This window comes from Centruroides vittatus, unplaced genomic scaffold (genome assembly GCF_030686945.1).
Source record: "Centruroides vittatus isolate TY-2023 unplaced genomic scaffold, ASM3068694v2 contig_370, whole genome shotgun sequence".
NCBI classification, from domain to species: domain Eukaryota; kingdom Metazoa; phylum Arthropoda; class Arachnida; order Scorpiones; family Buthidae; genus Centruroides; species Centruroides vittatus.
In genome coordinates this window covers 587,356-605,512 of record NW_027122193.1, presented here as the reverse complement: position 1 = coordinate 605,512, position 18,157 = coordinate 587,356, and the positions used below count along the sequence as shown (strand labels likewise).

At 40.3% G+C, this 18,157-nt stretch overlaps 1 protein-coding gene across 2 annotated transcripts in view; it reads right to left on the bottom strand.

The window, feature by feature from the left end:
* LOC136975275 (MAM and LDL-receptor class A domain-containing protein 1-like) overlaps window positions 1–18,157 on the bottom strand; it is a 179,510-nt gene that overhangs the window by 76,477 nt on the left and 84,876 nt on the right. For both annotated transcript variants that reach the window (XM_067270309.1, XM_067270310.1), the window contains one exon: window positions 602–885. In XM_067270309.1, the coding sequence (XP_067126410.1) occupies window positions 602–885 (284 nt within the window). The remainder of the gene's footprint in view (window positions 1–601; window positions 886–18,157) is intronic.

Here is an 18,157-nt window from a genome sequence, read left to right as displayed (position 1 = left end):
TTCATCTTGCGTAGTAGAAACAATAGAATGACCAATCGGGGAAAGGGGAGAGTGACCCAAGACCAATCAAGAGGGAGAGAGTCGAGGGAAAATTGCTTAAAAACCCCCAAACCAAGGTCAAAAGCGGAGAGAAGATGGAGCTTTCCACTTTCAAGTGTTTGTCGGAACTTCAACTAGCCACCCACCCACTCCCTACATTGACACCTGCCACCAATCTAAGGGACTCTTCGTGTCTACTGCCCCGGGGCTTCACCGATTTCTTCAACATCCCGCATCCATCATCCGGAGCTCTTCGTCCAGTACACGATTTAGATTGCACCGTATATTATTCTTTTGTAAGTTTGCTTTAATGTTAAAATAAACGGTTATTGTAAGACACTTGTCATCTTTGTCTCTGCTGCCACCACCCACGTACGATCAGTCCCTAGGCTTTTCCTGACATGCAATTAACTTATTGCCCATAAATGTCGGCAACTTACACAAACATAACAATAAATACAATAAATAGTGAACAGTTATATAATAATTTTAATCTTAATATTTACAATAAATATATTTTATTTTTTAATTTATATATATAAGAATTTAAAAAAATACAAACCCAAAATTCTTTCTTAACTGAATCGTCATCTGATTCAGGTTCAATTAATACTTTGGCAAAATTCCATGTTTCATTGGTAGATTGCTTCAATATTTCAACTTGGCTTGCATCTGAATAATTATTACTTCTAAACACTCTAATTTCAGCTCCATTTGGAAATCCTTCTTTGATAAAATACCAAAATTTAAAACAAACTGAAGTTGTTGTAAACAGACGCTCTGACATAAGTATAGCTCTCTCTCTCTCCTGATGTGGAAATCGAGGATCAAGTATAAGATAATGTCCTATAAAATATTAATAGTTACAAAAATATTCATATTAACTCCTTAAGAATTATTAACATTCTATCTTATTGAAGATACCAATATATTAATTATAATAAAAAACAGTATAATTGTTAAATATATCACTGTTGCAGGTTATGTGTTCACAGATAATGAGTAGAATACCTTACAAGTATTATCTATGCCCCAGAAGCAGTGTGTGCATCTGTGGCACTTGAGATGTTGCCACTGTGATCTATCTGTAATGCGTTATATGGCTGCTGAAAGTGTCGAGGGTGTAACAATTAATGAGTGGGGGTGCACTGTGGGATGTGAAAGTTGCATGAAAAATAAAACGCCACAGAAACCATTTCCAAAAGAATTGATGAATAGAAGTAGTACAAAGCTTGAGCTATTTCACAGTGACTTGTGTAGTCCATGCATGTGAGAAACCCTGATGGAAATAGATATTACATAATGATTATAGATGATTATAGTGGTTATACCAAAGTTTATCTGTTGAAACACAAGTCTGAGGCTAATGTAAAAATAAAGGAATATGTAAACTATGTTGAAACACAAATGGGATGCAAGATGAAAAAGATCTAATCTGATAGAGGAACTGAGTACATGAATGAAGACCTGCATAAATTTTTCAAGAAACATGGTATTAAAGTTCGGACTACAGCACCAGATTGCCCTCAACAGAATGGCAAGGCAGAATGGAAAAATCGCTATTTTTGTGAAATGGTAAGAACAATGCTGCGCGATGCAGGATTAGGAAAATGCTACTGGGGTGAGGCATTAATGACGGCAAATCATATCCAGAGCAGAATACCATCAAAATAGCACCCAATGACACCATATGAAAAATGGCAAGATAAGAAGCCAAATATTGAATATTTCTGCCGTTTTGGATGTATTGCTTACACAAGAGTTCCTTATGGAGTAAGAAAGAAACTAGATGTAAAGACAAGTGAAACAAGATTTGTGGGATATGAAAGTGACAGCAAGGCATATTGACTGCTAGATATCATAACCAAGAAAATCAAGATAAGTCATGATGTAGTCTTCATAGAAGAAGATCCACATGACAACATGGGCTCAACCAACAATTCATCCCTCCCACATTACCACAGTGAAGATGACAGCAAAAGTGAAGTGGAAGTTAACCTAAATGTAAGAACCATCATTAACAAGCAATCTGAGAATGATCTGCCACTCTGTTGCTCTACGAGAAACAACAAAGGTCATCCCCCAGACAGACTGATTGAGGCAATGCAAAGTATAGTTGTTTCTGAACCAAAAACCTACAATGAAGCAGTCAACAGAAAAGATGCCAATGAGTGGATAAAGGCAATGGATGTGGAAATTTGTGCACTCAAGAAAAATGGAACAAGGCTGTTGGCCAAACCACCACCAAAAGCAAATGTTGTTGGAAGCAAGTGGATATATAAAATTAAACGTGATCCACATGGTAAACCGACAAGATACAAAGCCCATCTGGTGGCACAAGGCTTCAGTCAAAAATATGGGGAAGATTATGACCAGGTGTTTGCTCCAGTGGCAAAACCAACAACCCTTAGGATCTTGCTCACTTTAGCAGCTAAACATAAAATGCATGTGAATCACTATGACATTGAGACAGCTTTCTTAAATGATGACCTACACCACACAGTGTACATGCAGCAACCTAAAGGCTACGATATAGAGAAACCGAGCAAAGTTTGCAAGCCTGTGAAAAACCTTTATGGATTGAAACAGGGAGCTACTGAGTGGAACAGAAAGTTGCATGAAGTACTGACTGAATGCAGCTTTGCGCATAGCATAAATGACCCTTGTCTGTACACCAGAAAAGGATGCTATGAAACAATGTACATCATTGTACATGTTAATGATGTAATCACAGCATCAACCTCCAAAGAAGTGTTAGATTGGCTTGAAGTGGAAACTAACAAATATTTCCACATGAAAAACCTTGGAAATATCGATCATTACCTTGGAATCAAATTTGATTGAGTAGGTGATGGAATATTCCATCTAAATCAAAAACATTTTATAACTGACAAACTAGTAGAATTTGGACTCCAAGGTGCAAAAACCAGCAAGATTTCCCTTGATCCTGGATATTTCAAAATTAAAGAGAGGGGACCAAGAATGGAAAGTAACAAACTGTACCTCAAGGGTATAGGTAGTTTATTGTACTTTGCAACTAACACACGCCCAGATATATTGACAGAGGTGGCGTCTCTATCAAGCCCACCATTTTTGATTCGGTGTGACTTTGAAATGGACCAAAGTAGTCGTGTATGATTTTATACTTACTTGTACAGGTATTCTACTCACTATCTGTAAACACATAACTTGATATATTTAACAGTGATATATTTAACAGGTTATGGGCTGAGTGAATAATGAGACGAAGTTTTATTTTATGTAACGAGTTTATTTAGTGTACATGTGCAAGAACAAAGACAAGATGGCTGACAGTGTGAAGATAATCATCATGAAGTTGAACAGGAATAATTATCCAGCCTGGAGGTTTAAAATGGAGCTGCTACTTATTGACAGTGACTTATGGGATGTCGTATGCAATCTACAACCTGAGCCATAGACAAATGAATGGAAACTAAAAGATGGAAAAGCAAAAAGTAAAATTGGTCTCATGATAGAAGATTCTCAATTAAAGTTCATCAGAAAAGCAAAAACTTCAAAAGAAATGTGGAAATCGTTAGAAAAACACCATCAAAGATCAACACTTACACAAAAAGTAAGTCTGTATAAGAAATTATTTCACTTAAAGTATGAAGAGGGGCAGGACATGGAAAGACATTTAAATAGTATAGAGGACTTAGGAGATGAGTTAACTGCTTCAGGAGAACAAATGAGTGACAGACTCATGGCAATTCTTATGTTGGGAAGTTTACATGATAATTATAATACATTAATGACTGCTCTTGAGGCAAAAGCAGATACAGACCTCACTCTTGAATTCGTAAAGATTAAGATAATGGAAGAGTATGAGAAGCAATCAAAAAGATTGCTTGGACATACCATGAATACAGATGAAGCCACAGCTTTGAAAACAATGGTCTGTAAACAGAAAACTGGAAATTACTATTGTGGGAGTCCCCATTTGAAAAGGGACTGTCCTGAATTGGGCAGAGGAAAGAAAAAGAAAGAACACAAAGTAAAATTAATGAAGTCCAGGAAAAGTCTGACCTGTTGGGCAATGACGAAACATACGAATGCCACTCTGCATGTGTGAATACACAAAATATGCCATTAAGTATGAAACAATGTCTTGCTGTGAAGACTACAAGGAATTGGTATGTTGATTCAGCAGCAATAGCTGACATGACACACAACAGGAACTTCTTCAGAAAACTGAACAACAACAACAGAGAAATTGTTTGCGTGATGAAGGTAGTTCAAATGGCAAGTTAAAATTAGATAATGTGTTATATGTACCACAACTAAATGGGAATTTATTGTCAATCTTAAAAATGATGCAAAGAGGTTATGATGTGTATTTGTGTATTATTATGTGTATACAACAGCAAAACAATGCAGTGCTACATAAAACGTTGTGGCCGTCGGCCATGATATTGTATATTTTGTATATTTTATATTGAATTAGTCTTAGATTTTCTTTGTTCCTTTGTCTAACTCTTTCTAGAACTTTCTTTTGTCTAACTCTTCCTAGAACTCTCTTTGTCTAACTCTTTGCCCTTGGGGGAGGATTATCTTTCCCTCAATAGTAAGAACAAAAGAGGGAGTGAGGCCCTGAAGCAAAACAGACAGAAAGAGTGCCAGTCTGGGTTGGAATCCCGAAGAGGTAGGAGCTGAAAAGGAGTGCTCCAGAAAGGGAGAAGGGTGATCTAAGAGGATAAAGTGCAGAGAGAGATCATCGAGGAAAGACGACTCAGTCTGAAAGAAAAAGATTATAGACGAAAGATCTATAAGGAAAAGGGCTACAAACGTAACAAAAGAGAGAGATCCGAAGTTGTTCCCCACCAAAAGACACATCGCAAAGAAACCCGGGTATTTCTACTACTTTTCTTATCTTTCCTTATTTCTTCTATTCTTCCAATTTCTTTTAGTTTTAAGTTAGTATAAGTTAGTGTAAGTGAATACGGTCCTCGTCAGATTGTCGCGTGTGTGCAAGATAACTGTTTTTTGAGGACAAACTTTTAATTCCTGTATATATAAAATTCTAGAAGTTGTAAAGTTGGGATCCTATGTAAAGAACCTGTTCAGAGAGAATAAAACTACTTTGTATTAAGTTTTATTTTGTACCATTTCGCTCGCGGGATCGTGTACCTCTTGTTACGAACACCACAAATGGCGTCCGCGACAGGATCCCAACTGTAACACGAAGACATTTTGTCGTATATCTTTCTCCTTGTAATATCCCATTGTAATTTTAGTCTATCTTATTTGTATATATACGTATTGTAATGGCCACGAACAACCAAATGGGGAGCTCGAATTCTGGTGAAGGTTTCGATCCGAGCCCACCGTTAGTCGTTACAGGATTCTTGGGCATGATCCCTATGTTCTCTGGAACGCAGGGTGATACGGTCAACATTAAGCAGTTTTTCCAGACAATAGAAAATATAGCTAAGTTGGCCGGATGGAATGACGAGGTCAAGGTAGCAGTACTGCAGTCGCGGTTAAAAGGTGAACCATTGGCCACATTCTTATGTTTGGTAGAGCAATACCCTGGAAAATACAAGGAGATAAAATGTGATTTAATAAAATGTTTTGGGAAGAGAGAGGCTGCAGAAAAGGACTTCATAGATAAGTTGTTAAGTTTGAAGCAAGGGCATAGCGAGTCCGTAACGGACTTCACGATCCGTACAAAGACGTTACTGGCACGGGCTACCAGGGAAAATAATAAAATAAGTGTACTGCGTGATGATATAATCTTGGAGCGATTTATAAAGGGATTGAGGGGGAACCTTAAGGCCAACGTACTAAGGAGAGCGCCAAAAACTCTGGAAGAAGCTTTCGAGGTAGTGGAAGGAGAGGAAAAAATAGAAATAGTGTGTGGTGGCAGGTTCGAACAAAGAGGGGTAAATGTGAACATTGGGGAACAATATGCCGTGGGTGCCAAAGGATGGGAAGATTCAAGAATTCAGGATAATAAAAATGAGGAAAAAATTAAGGGGTTGGAAAAGAAAATCGAATCATTAGTAGAAGCAGTGAATAAGATATTGGATAAAGGGAATCAGGATAGGAGGGTGAATGATAAAAGATGTTACGTATGTGGTGATGCTAGCCATTTTGCCCGTAACTGTCCAAAACGTAAAAGGGAATCGGTTAACCTGATAAAGGAGTGCCATACAGGCCGGCATAGCGCTCCTTGTGTAAGAATTAAGCTGGCCGACAAAGCTTTTAAGTCACGAAAAGGTCTTCCACTAATTAATGGTGAAGTTGAGGGTACTAGACTGTGCTTTCTTATAGATACGGGAGCCGAAAGGTCAGTCTTGAGTTCCACGGTAATGAAACGTATCTCCAGACAAGACATAGCTAGGGCAACTATTGAGGGTGAATTTTTAGGGATAAGAGGCATAAATGGCGAAGTAACAGAATGTGAGAGAGTTTTGTACACCGAGGTGGGATATAGGGATAAGGCATCCAAGATAACCGTAGCATGCATGCAGCTTCCTGGATACACAGAATACGACGGTATCTTGGGAATGGATATACTCGGGAGAATGTATGAAATAATCAGTAGTGTGAGAAGGGCAATGGAGGAAAGTGCAAGCAGTAATGGGGGAAGTAAAGGTGTGTACGATGATTATGCAAATGATACTATAGGTAACATGAGAAACCACAATAAAAGGTTAATGAGGTGGTCAGCGAAGATAGTGGACTGTAATGTTCAAATAAGTCACATAAAAGGGAAGCTCAATAAGGTGGCGGATACTTTATCACAGATGAACGTTAATAGCAATAGGGCTGAGAAGGTGAATAATAATGTAAGAGAGAATAAAGAACTCTGGAGTAAAGTAGTGGAATCACAAGGAGATGGAGAGTTCTTAAGGAAGACGAGGGAAAACTTTAAGGGTCATATCGGAAGGGAAGACATCAGGAAAGTTGCATATGAATTAGGAAGGCAACGTAACCTGAAAAATAGGGGAAGAGAAAACAAGGGTAGGAAGGAAAAATTATGGGAAGAAGGGCAGCGGGTATGGTTACTCCGGAAAGGAGGAGAAAGAGGACCGGAAAATTTTCTCCAAAGTACTTGGGCCCATATAGAATAGTACGAGTGTTGGGTCCTGTAACTGTTGAACTTGGTAGTAACCGCCAAGATGAGAGATGGGTGGTACACACCGACCAGATCAAACCATGTTACGCTCCAATATATAAAGAAGGTAGGAGGAGGAACCCTCAGTATGTGAAGAGGAGAGAGTCACCCGTAAGAGATGAGGAAGAAGATGAAGATCCCACTGATTACATACGGACATGGTTAACCAGGAGAAGACCCGTACTAAATTCACCCACACAGGATGTGGAAGAGGTCGAGAACGAGGGTGCCGGTGAAAGGTGTACTGAAAAAACGCCGCAACACCCCTATAATACGCGTAGATGTAAAGTCAACTACCGTAGATTGCACTACGGAGTGTGACTCTTATGAGGGGGGCGTATGTGGCCGTCAGCCATGATATTGTATATTTTGTATATTTTATATTGAATTAGTCTTAGATTTTCTTTGTTCCTTTGTCTAACTCTTTCTAGAACTTTCTTTTGTCTAACTCTTCCTAGAACTCTCTTTGTCTAACTCTTTGCCCTTGGGGGAGGATTATCTTTCCCTCAATAGTAAGAACAAAAGAGGGAGTGAGGCCCTGAAGCAAAACAGACAGAAAGAGTGCCAGTCTGGGTTGGAATCCCGAAGAGGTAGGAGCTGAAAAGGAGTGCTCCAGAAAGGGAGAAGGGTGATCTAAGAGGATAAAGTGCAGAGAGAGATCATCGAGGAAAGACGACTCAGTCTGAAAGAAAAAGATTATAGACGAAAGATCTATAAGGAAAAGGGCTACAAACGTAACAAAAGAGAGAGATCCGAAGTTGTTCCCCACCAAAAGACACATCGCAAAGAAACCCGGGTATTTCTACTACTTTTCTTATCTTTCCTTATTTCTTCTATTCTTCCAATTTCTTTTAGTTTTAAGTTAGTATAAGTTAGTGTAAGTGAATACGGTCCTCGTCAGATTGTCGCGTGTGTGCAAGATAACTGTTTTTTGAGGACAAACTTTTAATTCCTGTATATATAAAATTCTAGAAGTTGTAAAGTTGGGATCCTATGTAAAGAACCTGTTCAGAGAGAATAAAACTACTTTGTATTAAGTTTTATTTTGTACCATTTCGCTCGCGGGATCGTGTACCTCTTGTTACGAACACCACAAATGGCGTCCGCGACAGGATCCCAACTGTAACACGAAGACATTTTGTCGTATATCTTTCTCCTTGTAATATCCCATTGTAATTTTAGTCTATCTTATTTGTATATATACGTATTGTAATGGCCACGAACAACCAAATGGGGAGCTCGAATTCTGGTGAAGGTTTCGATCCGAGCCCACCGTTAGTCGTTACAGGATTCTTGGGCATGATCCCTATGTTCTCTGGAACGCAGGGTGATACGGTCAACATTAAGCAGTTTTTCCAGACAATAGAAAATATAGCTAAGTTGGCCGGATGGAATGACGAGGTCAAGGTAGCAGTACTGCAGTCGCGGTTAAAAGGTGAACCATTGGCCACATTCTTATGTTTGGTAGAGCAATACCCTGGAAAATACAAGGAGATAAAATGTGATTTAATAAAATGTTTTGGGAAGAGAGAGGCTGCAGAAAAGGACTTCATAGATAAGTTGTTAAGTTTGAAGCAAGGGCATAGCGAGTCCGTAACGGACTTCACGATCCGTACAAAGACGTTACTGGCACGGGCTACCAGGGAAAATAATAAAATAAGTGTACTGCGTGATGATATAATCTTGGAGCGATTTATAAAGGGATTGAGGGGGAACCTTAAGGCCAACGTACTAAGGAGAGCGCCAAAAACTCTGGAAGAAGCTTTCGAGGTAGTGGAAGGAGAGGAAAAAATAGAAATAGTGTGTGGTGGCAGGTTCGAACAAAGAGGGGTAAATGTGAACATTGGGGAACAATATGCCGTGGGTGCCAAAGGATGGGAAGATTCAAGAATTCAGGATAATAAAAATGAGGAAAAAATTAAGGGGTTGGAAAAGAAAATCGAATCATTAGTAGAAGCAGTGAATAAGATATTGGATAAAGGGAATCAGGATAGGAGGGTGAATGATAAAAGATGTTACGTATGTGGTGATGCTAGCCATTTTGCCCGTAACTGTCCAAAACGTAAAAGGGAATCGGTTAACCTGATAAAGGAGTGCCATACAGGCCGGCATAGCGCTCCTTGTGTAAGAATTAAGCTGGCCGACAAAGCTTTTAAGTCACGAAAAGGTCTTCCACTAATTAATGGTGAAGTTGAGGGTACTAGACTGTGCTTTCTTATAGATACGGGAGCCGAAAGGTCAGTCTTGAGTTCCACGGTAATGAAACGTATCTCCAGACAAGACATAGCTAGGGCAACTATTGAGGGTGAATTTTTAGGGATAAGAGGCATAAATGGCGAAGTAACAGAATGTGAGAGAGTTTTGTACACCGAGGTGGGATATAGGGATAAGGCATCCAAGATAACCGTAGCATGCATGCAGCTTCCTGGATACACAGAATACGACGGTATCTTGGGAATGGATATACTCGGGAGAATGTATGAAATAATCAGTAGTGTGAGAAGGGCAATGGAGGAAAGTGCAAGCAGTAATGGGGGAAGTAAAGGTGTGTACGATGATTATGCAAATGATACTATAGGTAACATGAGAAACCACAATAAAAGGTTAATGAGGTGGTCAGCGAAGATAGTGGACTGTAATGTTCAAATAAGTCACATAAAAGGGAAGCTCAATAAGGTGGCGGATACTTTATCACAGATGAACGTTAATAGCAATAGGGCTGAGAAGGTGAATAATAATGTAAGAGAGAATAAAGAACTCTGGAGTAAAGTAGTGGAATCACAAGGAGATGGAGAGTTCTTAAGGAAGACGAGGGAAAACTTTAAGGGTCATATCGGAAGGGAAGACATCAGGAAAGTTGCATATGAATTAGGAAGGCAACGTAACCTGAAAAATAGGGGAAGAGAAAACAAGGGTAGGAAGGAAAAATTATGGGAAGAAGGGCAGCGGGTATGGTTACTCCGGAAAGGAGGAGAAAGAGGACCGGAAAATTTTCTCCAAAGTACTTGGGCCCATATAGAATAGTACGAGTGTTGGGTCCTGTAACTGTTGAACTTGGTAGTAACCGCCAAGATGAGAGATGGGTGGTACACACCGACCAGATCAAACCATGTTACGCTCCAATATATAAAGAAGGTAGGAGGAGGAACCCTCAGTATGTGAAGAGGAGAGAGTCACCCGTAAGAGATGAGGAAGAAGATGAAGATCCCACTGATTACATACGGACATGGTTAACCAGGAGAAGACCCGTACTAAATTCACCCACACAGGATGTGGAAGAGGTCGAGAACGAGGGTGCCGGTGAAAGGTGTACTGAAAAAACGCCGCAACACCCCTATAATACGCGTAGATGTAAAGTCAACTACCGTAGATTGCACTACGGAGTGTGACTCTTATGAGGGGGGCGTATGTGGCCGTCAGCCATGATATTGTATATTTTGTATATTTTATATTGAATTAGTCTTAGATTTTCTTTGTTCCTTTGTCTAACTCTTTCTAGAACTTTCTTTTGTCTAACTCTTCCTAGAACTCTCTTTGTCTAACTCTTTGCCCTTGGGGGAGGATTATCTTTCCCTCAATAGTAAGAACAAAAGAGGGAGTGAGGCCCTGAAGCAAAACAGACAGAAAGAGTGCCAGTCTGGGTTGGAATCCCGAAGAGGTAGGAGCTGAAAAGGAGTGCTCCAGAAAGGGAGAAGGGTGATCTAAGAGGATAAAGTGCAGAGAGAGATCATCGAGGAAAGACGACTCAGTCTGAAAGAAAAAGATTATAGACGAAAGATCTATAAGGAAAAGGGCTACAAACGTAACAAAAGAGAGAGATCCGAAGTTGTTCCCCACCAAAAGACACATCGCAAAGAAACCCGGGTATTTCTACTACTTTTCTTATCTTTCCTTATTTCTTCTATTCTTCCAATTTCTTTTAGTTTTAAGTTAGTATAAGTTAGTGTAAGTGAATACGGTCCTCGTCAGATTGTCGCGTGTGTGCAAGATAACTGTTTTTTGAGGACAAACTTTTAATTCCTGTATATATAAAATTCTAGAAGTTGTAAAGTTGGGATCCTATGTAAAGAACCTGTTCAGAGAGAATAAAACTACTTTGTATTAAGTTTTATTTTGTACCATTTCGCTCGCGGGATCGTGTACCTCTTGTTACGAACACCACAAATGGCGTCCGCGACAGGATCCCAACTGTAACACGAAGACATTTTGTCGTATATCTTTCTCCTTGTAATATCCCATTGTAATTTTAGTCTATCTTATTTGTATATATACGTATTGTAATGGCCACGAACAACCAAATGGGGAGCTCGAATTCTGGTGAAGGTTTCGATCCGAGCCCACCGTTAGTCGTTACAGGATTCTTGGGCATGATCCCTATGTTCTCTGGAACGCAGGGTGATACGGTCAACATTAAGCAGTTTTTCCAGACAATAGAAAATATAGCTAAGTTGGCCGGATGGAATGACGAGGTCAAGGTAGCAGTACTGCAGTCGCGGTTAAAAGGTGAACCATTGGCCACATTCTTATGTTTGGTAGAGCAATACCCTGGAAAATACAAGGAGATAAAATGTGATTTAATAAAATGTTTTGGGAAGAGAGAGGCTGCAGAAAAGGACTTCATAGATAAGTTGTTAAGTTTGAAGCAAGGGCATAGCGAGTCCGTAACGGACTTCACGATCCGTACAAAGACGTTACTGGCACGGGCTACCAGGGAAAATAATAAAATAAGTGTACTGCGTGATGATATAATCTTGGAGCGATTTATAAAGGGATTGAGGGGGAACCTTAAGGCCAACGTACTAAGGAGAGCGCCAAAAACTCTGGAAGAAGCTTTCGAGGTAGTGGAAGGAGAGGAAAAAATAGAAATAGTGTGTGGTGGCAGGTTCGAACAAAGAGGGGTAAATGTGAACATTGGGGAACAATATGCCGTGGGTGCCAAAGGATGGGAAGATTCAAGAATTCAGGATAATAAAAATGAGGAAAAAATTAAGGGGTTGGAAAAGAAAATCGAATCATTAGTAGAAGCAGTGAATAAGATATTGGATAAAGGGAATCAGGATAGGAGGGTGAATGATAAAAGATGTTACGTATGTGGTGATGCTAGCCATTTTGCCCGTAACTGTCCAAAACGTAAAAGGGAATCGGTTAACCTGATAAAGGAGTGCCATACAGGCCGGCATAGCGCTCCTTGTGTAAGAATTAAGCTGGCCGACAAAGCTTTTAAGTCACGAAAAGGTCTTCCACTAATTAATGGTGAAGTTGAGGGTACTAGACTGTGCTTTCTTATAGATACGGGAGCCGAAAGGTCAGTCTTGAGTTCCACGGTAATGAAACGTATCTCCAGACAAGACATAGCTAGGGCAACTATTGAGGGTGAATTTTTAGGGATAAGAGGCATAAATGGCGAAGTAACAGAATGTGAGAGAGTTTTGTACACCGAGGTGGGATATAGGGATAAGGCATCCAAGATAACCGTAGCATGCATGCAGCTTCCTGGATACACAGAATACGACGGTATCTTGGGAATGGATATACTCGGGAGAATGTATGAAATAATCAGTAGTGTGAGAAGGGCAATGGAGGAAAGTGCAAGCAGTAATGGGGGAAGTAAAGGTGTGTACGATGATTATGCAAATGATACTATAGGTAACATGAGAAACCACAATAAAAGGTTAATGAGGTGGTCAGCGAAGATAGTGGACTGTAATGTTCAAATAAGTCACATAAAAGGGAAGCTCAATAAGGTGGCGGATACTTTATCACAGATGAACGTTAATAGCAATAGGGCTGAGAAGGTGAATAATAATGTAAGAGAGAATAAAGAACTCTGGAGTAAAGTAGTGGAATCACAAGGAGATGGAGAGTTCTTAAGGAAGACGAGGGAAAACTTTAAGGGTCATATCGGAAGGGAAGACATCAGGAAAGTTGCATATGAATTAGGAAGGCAACGTAACCTGAAAAATAGGGGAAGAGAAAACAAGGGTAGGAAGGAAAAATTATGGGAAGAAGGGCAGCGGGTATGGTTACTCCGGAAAGGAGGAGAAAGAGGACCGGAAAATTTTCTCCAAAGTACTTGGGCCCATATAGAATAGTACGAGTGTTGGGTCCTGTAACTGTTGAACTTGGTAGTAACCGCCAAGATGAGAGATGGGTGGTACACACCGACCAGATCAAACCATGTTACGCTCCAATATATAAAGAAGGTAGGAGGAGGAACCCTCAGTATGTGAAGAGGAGAGAGTCACCCGTAAGAGATGAGGAAGAAGATGAAGATCCCACTGATTACATACGGACATGGTTAACCAGGAGAAGACCCGTACTAAATTCACCCACACAGGATGTGGAAGAGGTCGAGAACGAGGGTGCCGGTGAAAGGTGTACTGAAAAAACGCCGCAACACCCCTATAATACGCGTAGATGTAAAGTCAACTACCGTAGATTGCACTACGGAGTGTGACTCTTATGAGGGGGGCGTATGTGGCCGTCAGCCATGATATTGTATATTTTGTATATTTTATATTGAATTAGTCTTAGATTTTCTTTGTTCCTTTGTCTAACTCTTTCTAGAACTTTCTTTTGTCTAACTCTTCCTAGAACTCTCTTTGTCTAACTCTTTGCCCTTGGGGGAGGATTATCTTTCCCTCAATAGTAAGAACAAAAGAGGGAGTGAGGCCCTGAAGCAAAACAGACAGAAAGAGTGCCAGTCTGGGTTGGAATCCCGAAGAGGTAGGAGCTGAAAAGGAGTGCTCCAGAAAGGGAGAAGGGTGATCTAAGAGGATAAAGTGCAGAGAGAGATCATCGAGGAAAGACGACTCAGTCTGAAAGAAAAAGATTATAGACGAAAGATCTATAAGGAAAAGGGCTACAAACGTAACAAAAGAGAGAGATCCGAAGTTGTTCCCCACCAAAAGACACATCGCAAAGAAACCCGGGTATTTCTACTACTTTTCTTATCTTTCCTTATTTCTTCTATTCTTCCAATTTCTTTTAGTTTTAAGTTAGTATAAGTTAGTGTAAGTGAATACGGTCCTCGTCAGATTGTCGCGTGTGTGCAAGATAACTGTTTTTTGAGGACAAACTTTTAATTCCTGTATATATAAAATTCTAGAAGTTGTAAAGTTGGGATCCTATGTAAAGAACCTGTTCAGAGAGAATAAAACTACTTTGTATTAAGTTTTATTTTGTACCATTTCGCTCGCGGGATCGTGTACCTCTTGTTACGAACACCACAAATGGCGTCCGCGACAGGATCCCAACTGTAACACGAAGACATTTTGTCGTATATCTTTCTCCTTGTAATATCCCATTGTAATTTTAGTCTATCTTATTTGTATATATACGTATTGTAATGGCCACGAACAACCAAATGGGGAGCTCGAATTCTGGTGAAGGTTTCGATCCGAGCCCACCGTTAGTCGTTACAGGATTCTTGGGCATGATCCCTATGTTCTCTGGAACGCAGGGTGATACGGTCAACATTAAGCAGTTTTTCCAGACAATAGAAAATATAGCTAAGTTGGCCGGATGGAATGACGAGGTCAAGGTAGCAGTACTGCAGTCGCGGTTAAAAGGTGAACCATTGGCCACATTCTTATGTTTGGTAGAGCAATACCCTGGAAAATACAAGGAGATAAAATGTGATTTAATAAAATGTTTTGGGAAGAGAGAGGCTGCAGAAAAGGACTTCATAGATAAGTTGTTAAGTTTGAAGCAAGGGCATAGCGAGTCCGTAACGGACTTCACGATCCGTACAAAGACGTTACTGGCACGGGCTACCAGGGAAAATAATAAAATAAGTGTACTGCGTGATGATATAATCTTGGAGCGATTTATAAAGGGATTGAGGGGGAACCTTAAGGCCAACGTACTAAGGAGAGCGCCAAAAACTCTGGAAGAAGCTTTCGAGGTAGTGGAAGGAGAGGAAAAAATAGAAATAGTGTGTGGTGGCAGGTTCGAACAAAGAGGGGTAAATGTGAACATTGGGGAACAATATGCCGTGGGTGCCAAAGGATGGGAAGATTCAAGAATTCAGGATAATAAAAATGAGGAAAAAATTAAGGGGTTGGAAAAGAAAATCGAATCATTAGTAGAAGCAGTGAATAAGATATTGGATAAAGGGAATCAGGATAGGAGGGTGAATGATAAAAGATGTTACGTATGTGGTGATGCTAGCCATTTTGCCCGTAACTGTCCAAAACGTAAAAGGGAATCGGTTAACCTGATAAAGGAGTGCCATACAGGCCGGCATAGCGCTCCTTGTGTAAGAATTAAGCTGGCCGACAAAGCTTTTAAGTCACGAAAAGGTCTTCCACTAATTAATGGTGAAGTTGAGGGTACTAGACTGTGCTTTCTTATAGATACGGGAGCCGAAAGGTCAGTCTTGAGTTCCACGGTAATGAAACGTATCTCCAGACAAGACATAGCTAGGGCAACTATTGAGGGTGAATTTTTAGGGATAAGAGGCATAAATGGCGAAGTAACAGAATGTGAGAGAGTTTTGTACACCGAGGTGGGATATAGGGATAAGGCATCCAAGATAACCGTAGCATGCATGCAGCTTCCTGGATACACAGAATACGACGGTATCTTGGGAATGGATATACTCGGGAGAATGTATGAAATAATCAGTAGTGTGAGAAGGGCAATGGAGGAAAGTGCAAGCAGTAATGGGGGAAGTAAAGGTGTGTACGATGATTATGCAAATGATACTATAGGTAACATGAGAAACCACAATAAAAGGTTAATGAGGTGGTCAGCGAAGATAGTGGACTGTAATGTTCAAATAAGTCACATAAAAGGGAAGCTCAATAAGGTGGCGGATACTTTATCACAGATGAACGTTAATAGCAATAGGGCTGAGAAGGTGAATAATAATGTAAGAGAGAATAAAGAACTCTGGAGTAAAGTAGTGGAATCACAAGGAGATGGAGAGTTCTTAAGGAAGACGAGGGAAAACTTTAAGGGTCATATCGGAAGGGAAGACATCAGGAAAGTTGCATATGAATTAGGAAGGCAACGTAACCTGAAAAATAGGGGAAGAGAAAACAAGGGTAGGAAGGAAAAATTATGGGAAGAAGGGCAGCGGGTATGGTTACTCCGGAAAGGAGGAGAAAGAGGACCGGAAAATTTTCTCCAAAGTACTTGGGCCCATATAGAATAGTACGAGTGTTGGGTCCTGTAACTGTTGAACTTGGTAGTAACCGCCAAGATGAGAGATGGGTGGTACACACCGACCAGATCAAACCATGTTACGCTCCAATATATAAAGAAGGTAGGAGGAGGAACCCTCAGTATGTGAAGAGGAGAGAGTCACCCGTAAGAGATGAGGAAGAAGATGAAGATCCCACTGATTACATACGGACATGGTTAACCAGGAGAAGACCCGTACTAAATTCACCCACACAGGATGTGGAAGAGGTCGAGAACGAGGGTGCCGGTGAAAGGTGTACTGAAAAAACGCCGCAACACCCCTATAATACGCGTAGATGTAAAGTCAACTACCGTAGATTGCACTACGGAGTGTGACTCTTATGAGGGGGGCGTATGTGGCCGTCAGCCATGATATTGTATATTTTGTATATTTTATATTGAATTAGTCTTAGATTTTCTTTGTTCCTTTGTCTAACTCTTTCTAGAACTTTCTTTTGTCTAACTCTTCCTAGAACTCTCTTTGTCTAACTCTTTGCCCTTGGGGGAGGATTATCTTTCCCTCAATAGTAAGAACAAAAGAGGGAGTGAGGCCCTGAAGCAAAACAGACAGAAAGAGTGCCAGTCTGGGTTGGAATCCCGAAGAGGTAGGAGCTGAAAAGGAGTGCTCCAGAAAGGGAGAAGGGTGATCTAAGAGGATAAAGTGCAGAGAGAGATCATCGAGGAAAGACGACTCAGTCTGAAAGAAAAAGATTATAGACGAAAGATCTATAAGGAAAAGGGCTACAAACGTAACAAAAGAGAGAGATCCGAAGTTGTTCCCCACCAAAAGACACATCGCAAAGAAACCCGGGTATTTCTACTACTTTTCTTATCTTTCCTTATTTCTTCTATTCTTCCAATTTCTTTTAGTTTTAAGTTAGTATAAGTTAGTGTAAGTGAATACGGTCCTCGTCAGATTGTCGCGTGTGTGCAAGATAACTGTTTTTTGAGGACAAACTTTTAATTCCTGTATATATAAAATTCTAGAAGTTGTAAAGTTGGGATCCTATGTAAAGAACCTGTTCAGAGAGAATAAAACTACTTTGTATTAAGTTTTATTTTGTACCATTTCGCTCGCGGGATCGTGTACCTCTTGTTACGAACACCACAAATGGCGTCCGCGACAGGATCCCAACTGTAACACGAAGACATTTTGTCGTATATCTTTCTCCTTGTAATATCCCATTGTAATTTTAGTCTATCTTATTTGTATATATACGTATTGTAATGGCCACGAACAACCAAATGGGGAGCTCGAATTCTGGTGAAGGTTTCGATCCGAGCCCACCGTTAGTCGTTACAGGATTCTTGGGCATGATCCCTATGTTCTCTGGAACGCAGGGTGATACGGTCAACATTAAGCAGTTTTTCCAGACAATAGAAAATATAGCTAAGTTGGCCGGATGGAATGACGAGGTCAAGGTAGCAGTACTGCAGTCGCGGTTAAAAGGTGAACCATTGGCCACATTCTTATGTTTGGTAGAGCAATACCCTGGAAAATACAAGGAGATAAAATGTGATTTAATAAAATGTTTTGGGAAGAGAGAGGCTGCAGAAAAGGACTTCATAGATAAGTTGTTAAGTTTGAAGCAAGGGCATAGCGAGTCCGTAACGGACTTCACGATCCGTACAAAGACGTTACTGGCACGGGCTACCAGGGAAAATAATAAAATAAGTGTACTGCGTGATGATATAATCTTGGAGCGATTTATAAAGGGATTGAGGGGGAACCTTAAGGCCAACGTACTAAGGAGAGCGCCAAAAACTCTGGAAGAAGCTTTCGAGGTA